General features: G+C 40.3%; 1 protein-coding gene across 3 annotated transcripts in view; it reads right to left on the bottom strand.

Annotated features, from left to right (window-relative positions):
• LOC122564063 (sodium- and chloride-dependent GABA transporter 1) overlaps nucleotides 1-18070 on the bottom strand; it is a 95844-nt gene that overhangs the window by 27139 nt on the left and 50635 nt on the right. For 2 of the 3 annotated variants that reach the window (XM_087977398.1, XM_087977399.1), the window contains exons 4-7: nucleotides 17076-17208; nucleotides 12579-12713; nucleotides 5127-5162; nucleotides 2483-2586 (exon numbers count right to left, since the gene is read on the bottom strand). In XM_087977398.1, the coding sequence (XP_087833524.1) occupies nucleotides 2483-2586; nucleotides 5127-5162; nucleotides 12579-12713; nucleotides 17076-17208 (408 nt within the window). The remainder of the gene's footprint in view (nucleotides 1-2482; nucleotides 2587-5126; nucleotides 5163-12578; nucleotides 12714-17075; nucleotides 17209-18070) is intronic. The other variant, XM_043718553.2, reaches the window with a different exon arrangement.

Genomic DNA, 18070 nt, shown 5'->3' with positions numbered 1-18070 from the left:
TGTTCTACTACCCTGATGTACTTATGTAAGGTCTGATCTATCTAGTTAGCATGCAAAACAATAATTCTCACTGTACTTTGGTGCATGTGGCACTAATAAATCAAATCAAATCAAAGATATGTAAAAGACATCAAAAAGAAGTAGAAAAAGATGATTTTAGGGTACTGAGCAAGCAAAAACATGACTGAAGGACAAGGGGACAGGATAAAAAACTAGAAAATGGCACATTCAGGACTAATTATGAAGAATAGAGATCCTGGTAAGATAGTTTAGTCGACACCTCTGAAAATAAATAGAAAGCAATTGGACAATGTAGTGGGGCATATTGAAACTTTGTATAAAAGAACAAACAAAAGGTCTTCTTCATCTTTGATTATCTTTGTGATTTTTTTTTAGATTATGAAATAATTGGGAAAATAATAAGACCAAAAATCTGTCCATCTCGACCTTGAGCATGATCAGCAGTGGAAACTTTGACATTTTTGGGGTGGAGAATTCCAAAGATTCACAGCCCTCTGAGTGAAGACATTTCTCCTCACCTCACTCCTAAATTATCAAGCCTTTATTGTAAGACTATGACTTAGTGTTCTGAATTCCACAGTCTAGGAAACAGCCTGATTTGTGTCTGCTCTGCCAAGTCTCTTCAGATTCTTATATGCTTCAATCAAAGTATGTCTTAATCCAAACTCCAGACTGTATTGCCCCTTTTCACTCATCCTGTCAATATAGAAAAGTCCGCTCTTCACAGGAATCAACTTAATGAACCTCCCCTGCTCCACCTCTAAGACAAGTATGGAGACCATGACCATGCACAGCACTACAATTAGAACAATAACCATAGAATCATAGAGAAGTTACTGCACAGAAAAAGGCCATTCAGCTCATCATGTATTGCCAAAGGAAAAGTAGCCACCCATTTTAAGCCCTGACTTTCCCTTGTGGTTTGATACACAGACATTGTCCCTTTCTGTCTATATTTCCACCCAAACTATGTCTTGACTGTCTCAGCAGTCCTTTTTGAATGTGTGTATGTTTGGATTTAAAGGTGGTATATATTAATTTTCTTGTTTGTAATTAATAATCCATTTTTCTAAATGTTAGAGGATAAATTTGTTACAATAAATAAGTTTTGTTCATTAATGAAACCTAGCGTAAGATTCTTCTATCTTAGATCATGACCACAGGCAGGCAAAATAACCATTCCAATGATTAAATTGGTCACCCTTCAAAATAGTGATGACTTGTGGAATAGTGAGACTTAGATGCTCATCAGAATCATGACAAAAGTTTGGAGCTTTGTATTGGATCTTTGAGTCTGGACAAGGTGAGAATGGACATGGAGTAAGATTAATTGGTAAACGATTAAAGGACTAATACCAGGGTTTTCTCATTTTGTAAAAATAATATGGTATTGGAAACTATTAAAACTATCCTGCAGTCAGAGGAATTATGCCTGATTGATTTATAAGCTCTACAATTTACTGCTTTCCAAAGCCAGAGTTTCCTTATAACTGCGTTTACTAATACACCCTCTGTTAAAATCCACTGGTCTGTTTCTGGGACTTCGATATTTCCTGAAGACCATAACGGCCAGAACTGTATGCAGTACTGTTCTGAAAATGAGAATGCAGATCATCAATGGTTGGGATGCCTGTTTCACCTTGGGGCATTGTCTGAATACCTCTGTGCTCCATTGAAAAGTGTCAACAAACTCCTGACACTTTTCCACGCTTTACCCAAAGGTTTAAATTGTACAACAGCAGTTTTCTTTTATTCATTTACAGGACGTGGACACCTCTGGCTAGACCATCATTTATTGCCCATCCCTCATTGTTAAGAGTCAACCACATCCCTGTGGGTCTGGAGTCACATGTAAGCCAAACCAGGTAAGGATATCAGTTTTATTCCCGAAAATACACGAGCTAATCAGATGGATTTTAATTGACAATGACAATAGTTTCATGGTCATCATTAGACTTTGTAATTGCCAATTTTTATTGAATTAAAATTCCATCATCTGATTAAGCAGGAATCATACCCAGGATGTCAGTAATTACCTGGGTGTGTGGATTAATAGTGTAGCAATAATACCCCTAGGCCATTGCCTCCCCTCCATTGCAATTGCATGTGTTAAAAGTTTTCTGAAGATGTACTCCAGAGTAAAATTTCACCTTCATGACCTAGATTGCAATCTTGTGGGTTAGATTACACTATTTGTAGAACCCACCTCATTTTCATTCTAACTGGTAATCATTTGTGTTTTTTAAATGCCATTTCTATGGCTGTTCTGCATATTTCAGCCAACAAGGGACAGAATCCCCATGAATATTCAGCTCCTTGTCTCCCACCACTGCAACCACTAGTCCATCATTGATAAAACACATTTATATTAATAACAGGAAAGTTAGCCAATGCAGCAATCTCGATTAGCTACATTGGGCAAGCTACATTAACATTTAATTAAATTCCAAGGCAAAAATACCTGAGAATATTGTTGTCAAACTTGTTGTAACTTGACATGGAAATTAATGAGCCAAAGCCAATGCCAATGGAATTGAAGACCTGGACAGCAGCATAAACCCATACCTGAGAACAAAACAAAGACAGTCAAATTGAGCAAATAGCAATAGCAGCAATATGAAGAGTATCAGTAGCAGTGTAGCATTTTGGTGAGGTAATAGGGATGGACAGTTTATGCCCTGATTGTGGCCATACAATGATTATGGATTGCTTGTAGTTACTTTGAATCAGCTGCAAATCCAAAATGGTTCCGTGCTGTGCATCTCTATGACTCTACGACCCACTTTAAAACTTACCAATAATATAAAAAAGTCAAGACACTCCCTACCTATCACCATCTCTGCCTCCTCCATGGCTTCCCCCTTTGTCTTCAACACACAGAACCTGGGAGGCCATTCTAAAAGTACTGTTTGAACTCCCACACCCAGCCTAAATAGATATTCTTTGAGTTAGAGTTGGGCTAGGAGTCTGAGTTGGTTATTTGACCTTGAACCTCTCCATAACTCAACGCCCACAAAAACAGAATTTCAAATTAAGAATTATGGCTTAACAATAAACATCAAGTTCAGGGCAAGATTTTCTTTACCCCAAATTCATACACTGGAATACATTGCTTCAAAATTTAAAATTGGGTTATTCCTCACTACACTGTAAATGTAGTAATCAATCATTGGAGAAGTAAATTGAATGGTACAAAAATGAATAAAGACTTTTAAACCTTACATGGAAGCTGAAATCATATAATGTACCATTGTGAGACCTTAAGTGCACAGTAACCAACTAGAATACAGAGGAAAGGAATTGTTGATGCAGAGTTTTGTTGAGAAACACTTACATAGGGACAGGAAGAAGCCATTCAGTCCCTTGAGCCTATTTCACTATTCAATGAGGTCATGGCTGGTCTGTGGCTTAACTCCATGTACCTGCCTTTTTCCCACATCCTTTAATACCTTTTCTTAACTAAACTTATCTTTTAGCAGCATGTGCACTTTGTGTCCTATTGCTACTGGAAGTTCATGAACAGCAGAATAAAACAACTTGATCGACAAACCTGTGGAATTACAGAACCTTTTCTCTGCCCTTTTATATACTCTGCATTGTGTGAGACCCAGGTGGTAGTCTCAGTTGTGCAGAAAATACAGTCTCAATGGAGTGAGCTGTGAAGTTTAAAGCTTTTTTAATTCTTTTGATGTATCTTGCCTGGCTCCAGTCTGCTACCCTACTGATGAACTGATTGCTGACACACCCAGCTCCTGTTTTAGACTCAGGACCGGGTCAGGACTGTAGCTGAGGAAAATCTCCTCTCCCTTGCCTTTGGTTGACTTATAAGGGATGGATGAATGTTCAGCTGGAAAGCTCCCAGAAGCAGCTGAGACCACGTGCAATCTGGGGGCTTTGGGAGGATGGGTATGGAAATGCTGGGACTAGCTGGCCTCCTACTAGTTACTGTAGTTTGGTGGAATTTCACCATAGCTCATCATGGTGTAAGATCCATCCAGCGGATTTGTTGCTATCCTCATCTTTTCTAGGAGGGATGTATACAGCCCCCTTAGTCTAATGTGGTAGAGGATATACCACTCGGTTGTCTAATGAGAAGAGACTTTTGTCTTAAACAAGATGTAGTTTGTTTTACAAAATAACAAATAACACAAGTTACATTGGCATGACAGTCATTGTTACTCAAACTATGAGAGACGCTTCATTGCTAGGTCTTACTCCTTTGATGTTCAAAGTTATTCAATGCCAGAGTCCGTGTGATGTCATCATATTGAGTGATGCTTAATGCACTGATCAGCATTAACCCTTTCAGACTCTTACAGCTTTATAATGACTCGGAAGCTTGGTGTAAGGAATTTTAGATGATCAAGCAATGCTTCATGGTTAGTGTGAAGTTCACAGTGAAGAGAGATGCTAATGTTATCATTTGTGTATATTTGCTTACGAATGAGCCCACAAAGGTCTCAGAATCCATCTTAACTGAGACCACAAGAAGCATGACACTCAGATAAAAGTGTGCTACTGTTTGTAAACACATAGCTTAATATCAGCCCAGACACTGAAGTGCCTGTGATTGTAATATAAATATATATATGTAATTGTAACATACAAATGTTAAATCATTCAGTATCACATTACCTACATCTAGTTCCCGTATTATGGGAGGTAACAGAGGAATGCTGCAACAAGTACAAATACCCTGCTGGAGGGGAACATCACAACACAATGGCCATTTGAGAATGTGCATGCTTCACGTGATGGAGGATTGAAAGATATAAAATGATTAAATCACTGATATAGCAATCAAAGTAAATGGGGTGTCCAATATAGGATGAGCTAGAGGTGAGGAGAGCGCAAAATGAGACAGTCAGTGAAGGGGCAAGTGTGTGATTGGGGTGGTGATGGAGTGGAGAACAGGGTGGAGAGTAGGGTGCTAAATGGGATGATGTGGAGAGTGATAAGGGGGGCAGAAAGCAGGGTGGTGTGGGAACAGGGAAATCAGGGCCAAAGGAGAAGCAGCAAGAATGGCTGAACCATTTCTGGCTTCACTTTTAACTTCCAGTTTCAGCATGCTATGGGAGCTTAATAAAGAAATCAGCAGGACTGACCTGTTTTTCAAGTGTGTTGGCAAGACATAAGCCAGTCTGACAAAAAGAAACAATTGCAAATATAGTTTAGAAGCTCTTATTCGGGGCTGTTACAGCATCAGTGCAATTGCTCAACAAAACAAAATGGACACATTCTGACTAAATGAATGGGTAGAACAGTATGTGTAATGGGAACTAAGTGTAACTTGACTAAGCTGCGAGGAAAACAAAATAAATCACATACTTTGACAGATTTGGATTTAAGAACATGAACGAGTTGATGTTAAGATGGAGTTTTGAGTTGGAGAAAACTGCTCTCATCTTTCTATAATTAAACACTAAATAATTTTAACATCCTGTGATTTGGCAGATGACCTTTATTTGGTATTGGATACTTAACAGCAAGTGAAATGAACCTCCCAGTAGGAACTTCTTTGCCCATAGAGATGTTACTCAAGATACTTTCAAATGGAGATCTTTGTGCTAATGTGATCTGTAACATGGTTATGTAATTATATCACAATAATCAGAGTCAACTACAGAGATTTGTTCTAAATTAAAAACCATTTTGAACATTTTCATCATGCAGGAGATCACTGAGCCTTAAATCATCATTCAGCCCTCAGCATGACTAAAAGAATCTTACATCATTATTATCAATAATGGGGAAAAATGCTTTAATATGTATAAATGGATCATCATTCCAAGCTGCTAAAGCGGAAGCACATATGGAGCTCCAAAATCCTTAGTCAGCACCTTCAAAGTCCATGACCACTTCCATTTAAGGACAAGTGCAGCAGATACATGGTAACACCAGCAGCTGCAAGTTCCTTTCCAAGCCACCATCCTGACTTGGAAATATATCATCGTTCCTTCACTGTCACTAAGTCAAAATCCTGTAATTGCCTCCCCAGTGGCATTGTGGTAAAAACAAGGACTGCAGATGCTGGAAACCAGAGTTAGATTAGAGTGGTGCTGGAAAAGCACAGCAGGTCAGGCAGCATCCGAGGAGCAGGAAAATCGATGTTTCGGGCAAAAGCCCTTCATCAGGAATAGAGGCAGGGAGCCTGCAGAGTGGAGAGATAAATGAGAGGGGGGGGGGGGGAGGGGGGGGTGGTGAGAAAATAACATATCTACAGTACAATAGGTGAATGGGGGTAGGGATAGAGGTGATAGGTCAGAGAGGAGGGTGGGAGAAGGTAGCAAAGAGTACAATGGGTGAATTGGGGTGGGGATGAAGGTAATAGGTCAGAGAGGAAGGTGGAGTGGATAGGTGGAAAGAAAGATAGGTACGTAGGACAGGTCATGAGGGCGGTTCTGAGCTGGAAGGCTGGAGCTAGGGTGAGGTGGGGGAAGGGGAAATGAGGAAACTGTTGAAGTCCACATTGATGTCCTGGGGTTGAAGTGTTCCGAGGCGGAAGATGAGGCGTTCTTCCTCAAGGCTTCTGGTGGTGAGGGAGCGGCGGTGGAGGAGGCCCAGGACCTGCATGTCTTCGGCAGAGTGGGAGGGGAAGTTGAAATGTTGGGCCACATGGTGGTGGGGTTGATTGGTGCGGGTGTCCCAGAGATGTTCCCTAAAGCACTCTGCTAGGAGGTGTCCAGTCTCCCCAATGTACAGGAGACCTCATCGGGTGCAACGGATACAATAAATTATATTGGTGGATGTGCAGGTGAAACTTTGATGGATGTGGAAGGCTCCTTTGGGGCCTCAAATGGAGGTGAGGGAGGAGGTGTGGGTGCAGGTTTTGCAATTCCTGCGGTGGCAGGGGAAGGTGCCAGGATGGGAGGTTGGGTTGTCGGGGGGTGTGGACCTGACCAGGTAGTCACGGAGGGAATGGTCTTTGCAGAAGGCGGAAAGGGGTGGGGAGGGAAATATATCCCTGGTGGTGGGGTCTGTTTGGAGGTGGCAGAAATGTCATCGGATGATTTGGTTTATGCGAAGGTTGGCAGGGTGGAAGGTGAGCACCAGGGGCGTTCTGTCCTTGTTATGGTTGGAGGGGTGGGATTTGAGGGCGGAGGGGTGGGATGTGGACGAGATGCGTTGGAGGGCATCTTTAACCACGTGGGAAGGGAAATTGCGGTCTCTAAAGAAGGATGCCAGTGGCATTGTGGGTCTACCTACAGCATTTGGACTGCAGCGACTCAGGAAGGCTGCCTTCTCAAGGTTAACTAGGGATAGGCAATAAATGCTGGCAACCAGTGACACCCACATCCCATGACTGAATAAAACAAAAATGAACATCATGTAGTTTGAATTGTGTTCGTTTAAAGTTAAAATTATGTTTAGTTTTTATCTTGAATATTTAAGTTTGGTTTCTGAACTTCAGACCGAGCTCTAGTATATTTCAGAAACATTATCTACACCACTGGATCAAGATACTTCAGTTGGAAACTAGAGCTTCTTGGCTGATTCTAGGAATATGTAAGTTTCCAATCTCAACAGTTCTTTACCCCATGCAATATGTGGGATATACAAACATCAACACAATCAACTTTTATTTCTGATTTGGAGATGCCGGTGTTGGACTGGGGTGTACAAAGTTAAAAATCACACAATACCAGGTTATACTCCAACAGGTTTAATTGGAAGCACACCAGCTTTCGGAGCGTCGCTTCTTCATCAGGTGATAGTGGAGGGCTCGATCGTAACACAGAATTTATAGCAAAAATTTACAGTGTGATGTAACTGAAATTATACATTGAAAAATTGATTGTCTGTTAAGTCTTTCATCTGTTTAAATACCATGATAGTTTCACTTCTTTCATGTGTGAATCACAAAATCTTTTTTAAAGAAGTTGCATTCTCAGGTTAGCTGTTAACAATGGGCATTAGCTAGACAATATGTTGAAAGTGTTAGCCCCCTGTGTTTTCTGTCTATGCCATGATGTTTAGATTGATTCTAATCTAAAAAGTGAGACAATGGAGTTTTACATGAGTGCATGCAGTTTTTGAGCAAAGTACAATGTAACCCTGCAAGTACAAATTCACCCCACAAAAAATATTTGTGCATTTGGGTCTTTGTCTGTCTGTGAGTGTGTCTGTCTGGGTTGGGGGTTGTGAGTGTGAGAAAGTGTATGTGTGTATGTCTGTGAGGGGGTGCATGTGTGGGTGTGGGAGTGTGTGTGTCTGTAAGGGTGTATGTGGGTGTCTGTGTGCGCATCTGTATATATGTGTGTCCGTGTGTATGTGTATAGGAGTGCCTGTGTGTGTGTGAGAGTGTGTGTGTGTGTAGGAGTATCTGTGAGTGTGAATAGTGCAATGGTGGTCACCTGTAATGTGACATGAACCCAAGGTCCCGGTTGAGGCCCTCCCTATGGGTACCGAACTTAGCTATCAGCCTCTGCTCGACCACTTTTCACTGCTGCCTGTCCCGAAGTCCGCCTTGGAGGATGGTCACCTCCAATTGGGAGGGAACACTTTTGTCTGTTGATTGTTGTGCGGTGCCCATTCATCTGTTGTCGTAGCCTTTGCTCGGTTTTCCCAATGTACTGTGCCTCAGGGCATCCTTGCCTGCAATGTATAAGATAGACAACGTTGGCTGAGTCACATGAGTACCTGCCATGTACAAGGTGGGAGGTGTCCCCACGCATAATGGTGGTATCTATGTCCACACTCTGACACATCTAGTAGCACCTACCATGAATGGGTTGTATGGAATTGTCCTGAGAGCTGGGCAGCTTGCTACGAATAATGATCTGTTTGAGGTGTGGCAGTTGTTTAAAGGCAAGCAGTGGAGGTGTGGGGAAGGTCTTAGTGAGGTGCTCATCCTCATTGATAATGTGTTGCAGGTCATGAAGAACATGGCGTAGTTTTTCAGCTTCTGGGAAATATTGAACAACGAAAGGTACCCTGTCGGTTGCAGCACGTGTCTGTCTCCTGAGGAGGTCATTACGGTTCCTTGCTGTGGCACTTTGGAACTGGCGGTCGAAGAGTTGGGCATCTGAGTCTGCTCAGATGAGGAGGAACGTGACGGACACCTGGAAGTACTCAGGGATGCCCTCACAAGAACGGGGTATGATGCCCAATTCTTCGACCGCCAGTTCCAAAGTGCCTCATCAAGGAACCGTAATGACCTCCTCAGGAGACAGACACATGCTGCAACCGACAGGGTATCCTTCGTTGTTCAGTATTTCCCAGGAGCTGAAAAACTATGCCATGTTCTTCATTACCTGAAACACATTATCAATGAGGATGAGCACCTCACCAAGATCTTCCCCACACCTCCACTACTTGCCTTTAAACAACCGCCACACCTCAAACAGATCATTGTTCGTAGCAAGCTGCCCGGCTCTCAGGACAACTCCATACAACACTGTCACAGTAGGCGCAGCAAGATGTGTCAGAGTGTGGACATGGATACCACCATTACACGTGGGGACACTTCCCACCTTGTACATGGCAGGTACTCATGTGACTCAGCCAATGTTGTCTACCTTATACGTTACAGGTAAGGATGCCCGGAGGCATGGTACATTGGGGAAACCGAGCAAAGGCTACGTCAACGGATGAATGGGCACTGCACAACAATCAACTGACAGGAGGGTTCCCTCCCAGTTTGGGGAACACTTCAGTGGTCCAGGACATTCAACTTCGGACCTTCGGGTGACCATCCTCCAAGGTGGACTTTGGGACAGGCAGCAGCGAAAAGTGGCTGAGCAGAGGCTGATAGCTAATTTCGGTACCTATAGGGAGGGCCTCAACCGGGACCTTGGGTTCATGTCACATTACAGGTGATCACCATTGCACTACACACACACACACACAGATATTCCTACACACGCACACACACACACACACACACAGACACTCCTATACACACACAATCTCTCACACACACACACACAGGCACTCCTATACACACAGACACACATATACACAGACACGCACACAGACACTCACACACACCCTTACAGACACACAACTCCCACACTCACACATGCACCCCCTCCCAGACTTAAGACACTCTGCACTCACTACACACACACACACACACATACTTTCTCACACTCACAACCCCCAACCCAGACAGACACACACTCACAGACAGACAAAGACCCACATGCACACATATATTTTGTGGGGTGAATTTGTACTTATAGAGTTACATTGTACTTTGCTCAAAAACTGCATGCATTCATGTAGAACTTTGAGCTCAAAAACTGCATGATTTCATGTAAAACTCCGTTATCTCACTTTTTAGATTAGAATCAATCTAAACATCATGGCACAGACAGAGAACACAGGGGGATAACACCTTCAACATATTGTCTCGCTATCACCATTGTTAACAGCTAACCTGAGAATGCAACTTTTTAAATAAAGGTTTTGTGATTTATACATGAAAGAAGTGAAACTATCATGGTATTCAAGCAGATGAAAGACTTAACAGATGATCAATTTTTCAATGTATAATTTCAGTTACATCACACTGTAAATTTGTGGCATAAATTCTGTGTGTTAGGTTTGAGCCCTCCACTATCACCTGATGAAGGAGCGACGCTCCGAAAGCTGGTGTGCTTCCAATTCACCTGTTGGACTATAACCTGTTAATGTGTGATTTTTAACTTTTATTTCAGTCATGTATAACAGGAACATCATCTCTGTTGTTTAGAAATGGAGATCTATCTAAAGTTTCATGTCCATTTTATCTTCCTCAACAGATCTTCTACAGCACAGAAGATGTTGAAATAATGCAATTAGCGCATTATTGTTGGCATCCTCAAAAGGTATTGTGTTTATTCAGATTAGATTTTCTGTCTGAGGTTAATTGGATCAATATATCTTTTGGATGTCACGTTTGACAAGGCAAACTCAGACATAACTCAACCACAATAGTCCATATACAGTATGTCTAACAAAGAGTTTCCACTGTCCTGCTCTCTCATTAGGGAGAGATGACTGGTGCTGGTTTAGCCTGAGGGTCATCACACCTTAGGGAAGAGGAGATGTTGAGAAGGAGAGTCCTTCCTGGTAATTTCTGCCAGTTGTGAGAATTGAAGTCATACTGTTGGCATTATCCTGTAGTGCAAACTAGCCAAGTGAGCTCACTGACCCCTGTGGGCAGGTTGTCCTATGTAGAAACTTTGAACTGACTAGGCTAGGGTTTAAGAGTAAAGGTAAAGTTACCAAAGTCCTTCAGGACCATATGACTGCTCTCTCATTACAGGGAGAGATGAATGATGGTCAGTTTAACCTGAGGGTCACAGTATCTCAGGTAAGGGGTAAGGTTTGAGAAGATGGGACTTTCATGGCACCATCAGCCAGTGCAGGAACTGAACCTATACTGCTGGTGTTAATCTGTAACACAAATCAGATAGCTAGCCAACTGTGCTAACCCACCCCATTACTATAATATTACAGCCAATGATGGTAGATACACCAAACTATTATCTGTGGTAGTCAGGTTCACGTTCCCCTGGAGTATTACTGGGGATTGATCAGCTAAACTGAGAATGGAAGTACAAGACCAGTTACCACATTGGTGGGATTCCTTCCACACAGCTTCAGATTAATCTGTATTCCTATACCCTAAAGATTAAGGTATCTTAACTTGATAAGAAGCAGGACATTTGCCTGTAATCTGTACTGCTTTCTCTGGTTAAATACCAGCAGTGCTCAATGTAAGTTTGTTGTCCCTAATACTTGGTCTGTCAACAAGTGCCTCAATTTTCTGGCATTGTGGAGGCTGGGTCTTTCAAGGACAGAGTATTTGTCTAACTTGTGGCAGGGTGGGATTCTCAGAGGTTCAAATTGGATCTGTCTTAAATAGCATGATGGTCTTCTATGAGTGTCAGGAACCTTGCTGTCTAAAACAAGCTACTTTATAATTCTAGGAGAAAGTGAGGACCGCAGATGTTGGAGATCAGAGTCAAGAGTGAGTGCTGGAAAAATACAGCGGGTCAGGCAGCTTTCGAGGAGCAGGAGAATCGACGTTTCGGGCAAAAATCCTTCATCAAGAAAAGGGCTTGTGAGCCAAGGAGTTGGAGAGATAAATAAGAGGGGGGTGGGACTGAGGGGGAGGTAGCTGAGAGTGCAATAGGTAGATGAAGGTGGGGGTAATGGTGATAGATCAGAGAGGAGGGTGCAGCAGATAGGCAGGAAGGAAGATGGACAAGTCTGGCCATCCCCTCAGCTCACCAGCCTCATTCCTGATGAAGGGCTCTTGCCCAAAATGTCGATTTTCCTGCTCCTCGGATGCTGCCTGACCTGCTGTGCTTTTCCAGCACCACACTCTCTACTTTACAATTCTGGTCGGGGAAGCAATTACATTGAGACAGTTTAAGGTGGCCAGTTTTGTAAGTAGTTTTAAATGCTTCTGGAATTCAATTTTTTTTCAAAAAGCAGAAGCTTAAGCTTTGTGTTTGATAAACATTATCAGGACTTCTGAAATAAAAATAACATGTAAACTCATAACTTTCCAAATTTCAAGGTTTCCAACTTGAAAATGTCTTCATAAACCTGATAATGCTTACCTGGACTTCCTTCAATTTCTCCCACTTTGGATTTGCAAAGTAATTGATTCCGATTATAGCTCCTGGAAGTTGCACATTGTTAATGAGGATTGCAAGCAACACTACATAAGGGAAGAGTGCAGTGAAGTATACAACCTGGTTAAGAAAATGCCAAGAAAAAATGATTAACTATTTGGATAAAGTTTGAAGATTACCTGTCGGATATATTTAACCATTAATATTCTGAAAGATTTTGTTTGGTACCCTACTAAACTTAGGTTCCTCCACTAGCTGGTTGAATGCAATATCATAAATATCATAATGTCTTCAGGAAGGATGTGAAAACAATTGGTAGGTCATGAGGGAAGATCTTAAAAAGGGTGCCATGGGGAAGATCAATCTTGCTGTATAACTACAAATGGCTTGTGTGGAGAAATTTGATGCAACTCAGTGAAAGTTATCACACTAATGGAATTAGAAGTTATCTTAAGATTTGTGTGAAAGCAAAGTTGGGAAATCAGAAGCAAAATGCTGGGATAATTAATGGGGACAACCTTACATTGTATTTCTGAAGTTGCAATGCTGGGATCCCATGCTTTTTGCTCTATGTGTAAAGAACCTGAATTTGAGTATGGGAGTCAGTATCTTCAAGTTTATGCATAATACCTTTCTGGAAGCTATAATAAACTAGGAAGCAGAAAATTGAAAATTGGAAAATGTCATGGTAGAACAAGTGGTTGATGGAGCCATGAAAAATGCAGTTCATTGCAATAAAATCTGAAATAAAAATGGTTGTTGAGAAAATTCTAAACTGTAAAGCATTGTGCATGTGGGGTAGGTAAACTGAGGGATTCTGAGTTTCAGGAATGTGAATCATGGAAAGCTAGTACATTATACTGGTTGAAAAATGCAGGAAGGAATTAAATGGAATGCTGGACTTCATCACAAGATTATTAGATATAGAAGCAAGGAAATCTGACTGAAATTTTATGGAACACTGGTGAGGCTTCATGTTAGTCTGGTATTCTGATTTACAATATAGGAAGCGTATACTAACCTTGAAAAAAACACATTGATAATTAATTAGGATGGCACTTAGGAAAAAGAGATTTAGTTAGAACAAGAGATTAAATAAATCTGGTTATATCTTGGAAATGAAGGGGTTAGGGGGTTATTTAACCAAAAAGGTTGGCATGTTTAAAATAGATGGATAGAAACAAAGGATTCCTAATTTCACTTCTGAAAGATCTGGCTCTATTTCTTAGACTACGACCCCAGTTATATGTTCAGAGCAATTTAAATAGCTTCTTGCTATCAATTCCATCAGTTCCCTTTGTTTTCTTCAAACTTTTGAAGAATCACTCAAGAATCTTGTATATTTGAGAAACCTAAGATCATAACACGTAGAAGCCAAAATTGGCCTATCGATCCACTCAGCCATTCAATGAGATCATGGTTGATCTGATAATCCTAAATCCAAACTATCCATGATTTCCTTCTGAAGGTACTTGAATGTGATCACTATTAGATAAATGTTCCTGCATGTTAGGCTATTAACTGAATCCAGAAATCAAACACGTTACTTATTATTAAATCTAATATGACCAATCCAATGATTTATTCTGAGACATATCATTGCAGAAAATTATTCCAAATACATTCAAGAATTTTGTGAACACTTTGTTATCTGCTAGTCTGCTTCTTCCAATCTACATGAAAGTTAACTCAACCTGCCCCCATTTAAATCATTCTGCCTTTACTACACGCTTGTGAAATCTCTCCATATGTACATCCTAACTTTTAACAGTTCTGATCACAGGAACTACATACAATATTAAAGATTTGTCTATTTCTTGATACTATCCATCCACTTTCTGCTTGTCCTTCATTTTATTTTGTCTTCCATTGAAGTGATTTCAACCTTAATTATTTAGATTACTTATTTTTGTTCTCATTTCCCTACCTTGCCTTATAATCTGTCATATTTACTTCCCAGTCTATATCTTGCAGCTATGTGTCTGTAATGGCTGCCTCATCATAAAGTCCCAGTTGAATTTGCCTGCAGTTCATTCAATTGGATCATCATACATCATCATGCATTTGTACAAAGAATAGTTATTTGGGGATTTGCACTCTAATTGCCCTTCTGCTCCACTGTTTACTCACACTTTTAAAATCTCTTTCTACATTTTATTTCTTTACATCTTTTAGTTTTACCTTTACTCCCAGTGCCTAAAGCACAATTCCTGACTGTTTTTCTGTTCCCTTTCATTAATGGTGGAAGCATATAAGTTCCTGAAGGATCTTGACAGAATAGATATAGAGAGGGTATTTGCTCTTCTAGGAAAATCTAGAGCATGGGTCACTTTAAAAATGAGGGATTGCTCTCTTAAAACAAAGCTTAAGGATTATTAGTCACAGAATCCCTATAGTGTGGAAGCAGGCCATTTGGCCCAATGAGCCTACACTGACAAGCATCTCACCCAGACCAAACCCCCTACATTTCCCAAGGCGAATCCAGCAAGCCTGCATATCCCTGGATAATTTAGCATAACCAATCCACCTAACCTGCACATCTTTGGACTGTGGGAGGAAATCAGTGTACCTTAAGGAAACGCAAGTAGACATGGGGAGAATGTACGAATTCCACAAAGACAGTTACCCAAGGCTGGATTCAAACCTGGGTCCCCAGAGCTGTGAGGTAGTAATGCTAACCACTGAACCACTGCTTTGAAGCTTTATGTCGAAAAGGTGTTGGAAGGAGAGACCTTGAATATTTTAAAGTCACGTTTAAATAGATTCTTGTTAAGCAAGGGCTGAAAGATCATCAAGGGTGGGTAGGATTGTGGATTTGAGGTTACAGTCAGATCAGACATGGCTGTTTTTGAATAGTGGGAGAATATGAGGGGCTGAATGGCTTTCTGCTCCTAATCCATAAATTCATAAATATATGTAGTAAAATAAATTGGTAACACAGATGTCATTAGGAATCTGAAATAACTGTATATAACCTTAATTAATTTAATTTTAACGATCCAGAAAAAATACTGTGAGAATATGAGATATATTTTCTCAAATTCAATTGAGGAGTTTAAACTTGAGATTAATTGATAATTTGATGAAAAATAGTTTTGCGAAATGATGGAGGAAGGACAAGGTACTGGGAGTAATAAGGACAAGTTTTGCCATGTTTATTTGTTTGACGACTTTACTCCTGCTGCTCTGGAGTTTAACGTTACAGCCACACTGTGACTTTAAAGCAAATCCATTTTACAATAAAAATATAGTAACGCTTGTGGATTTGAGTGTCATCACACATCGTTTATGAATTAGGTGACTGTGTAAAATGGAAGCCATGTGCTAATTAACATAAATCTCGCCTTCGCTCTCTGAGCTACGAGCTGATTCAGCAATGCAAATGCTATTTGCCTCAAATGAGAGACTTTCTACGCAAATTTAATGTTCATTACCCAAGTAATTAAATGTTCTTGGCCCATTGTTAAAACAGTAATAATATTGGAGGTCACTACATTACTTAGAATTCACTAATCACAGAAGAAAATCAGTAAATGTCCCTGCATAGGCTATTCCAGATGAGAATTTGATGCAGCTTTAATAAAACAAAGTTTTTCTCTGTAATAACATTACCCAATAGTGCATTAAGTAATTTCTTCAACAGTCAACAGTATATGTTTTTTATTCTTTGGGTTATTGAAATTACAAAACAATTTTGATTTGTAAAGTAACCCAAATGATCATTTTAGTGGCTGCTTAAACTAAATGACCTCAAAGAGGATAGCCTTTTTTCCCCTCTTTACCATAAAAAAATCTATTTCTTGCCTTACATTCTGCATGGCTCCTGCCCATACTTTGCTAACTACGAAATATAATTTAAGCACCACTAGTCTAGCTAGAAAACAAACAGTAACAACGTTTTATTTCTCCTAGTAATTGCGTTGTGGTCACTACTTCAACGTTCATGTATCTGGATTAGGTGGAACTTGGGAACATTACTCGTATATTATATCCACTGTTATTGCGTGAGGATCCTAAGTCTATAAAAGACCCCAGATGCATGTCTTAACTGTGCAAGCTGCCCTAGGAAAGGAGGGAAGTCTATGTGAAACCTTCATCTTTGGAAAAGGAGAGAACATAAATAAAGCAACGACAAAAAAAGGCTCAAGATAAAAAACAGTGAGTTGTTAATATTCTAAGCTTGCACTGTTCTATCAAGTGCATGGATGAGGTACAAGGAGACACCCACTGCTGACAGAAGCATACTTGAATGAATCTTTTACAAAGGAGGAGAGACTAAAAAGTTATGAAATAAAAGTGAGTCATGAGAGAGTGCTGTTAACAGATATTTTGATTTGTTGGTCTTATGAAGTAAATTCTGAAGAAATTTATCATAATACAGTGCTATTTAAAAATAATTTCGACTTTTTTCACAAAACAAACAGTATTCTGAAAGAAAAAGCTATCTAAATGAGATAATGTAATAACTAACCTTAAACCTACCTTTCCAGTCCATGTTACCCCTTTAAATATACAGAAATAAACAATCACCCAGGCAAGAATCAGAAGACCAAAAAGCTCCCAGCGCATATTCCCAAGGTTATCCAGACCATTTGTCTTCTGAAGAACATTGTAACTAAACAAATGAGGCAAAGATAATGTAATCTCAGTGATCACAATTCATTCGCAAGCAGATTTTTCTTCACCATTGCTAGTAATGACAACAAATAGAAACTGGGGTGAGAAAAAGATAGTTGAATCAGAACAATTAAAGTGCAAACAACAAAGGATTAGAATAGTCCAGATTTTTCAATGTTTTCCTCCAAGTAATATGGAGATTGAATTAATCCTGAAATAGTGGATATAAGGAAAAAGCAAACAAACTGTCCAAAAGGGAAGGGATTATCTGTGGTTTCTGCACTGCAAACTGTCTTTTGAATTGAATTAAATATTGAAGTATTGTGCTTTCACAAACAGCAAGTTTCATAGAATCATCTCATGTATTGTAAATTTGTCAGCCACTATGATAGACTTCAAACAACGTCCCCAAGCAAATACTGATTACAAAGAAAGATTCTAGAAGATGCAGTTCATTGTAGTCACATTTGGAACCCATATCACTGAAATGCATCAAGAAATGAATGCAAGAAACTAAATGAGATTTTTCATATTTCAGTTTGTTATTACACTTTCATCGTTTGTGCCTGGATGAATCACCAAAACAGATCAATATGATGCAGTTAAAGGTTCACCTTAGATGACCTAATGAAGAAAAAAAATCTGTGAATCATAAGCTGTGGGGAGAGGCTGAACAGGCTGGGGCTGTTTTCCCTGGAGTGTCAGAGACTAATGGGTGACCTTATAGAGGTTTACAAAATTATGAGGGGCATGGATAGTGTAAATCGACAAAGTCTTTTCCATGGGTTGGGGGAGCCCAGAACTAGAAGGCATAGGTTTAGGGTGAGAGGGGAAAGATATAAAAGGGACCTAAGGGGCAA

Source organism: Chiloscyllium plagiosum, unplaced genomic scaffold (assembly GCF_037043375.1).
Source record: "Chiloscyllium plagiosum isolate Xiang-an unplaced genomic scaffold, Cpla_swu_hap1 HiC_scaffold_31, whole genome shotgun sequence".
Lineage (NCBI taxonomy): Eukaryota > Metazoa > Chordata > Chondrichthyes > Orectolobiformes > Hemiscylliidae > Chiloscyllium > Chiloscyllium plagiosum.
The sequence above is the reverse complement of the archived record's forward strand: the minus strand, read 5'-3'. Positions and strand labels throughout refer to the sequence as shown.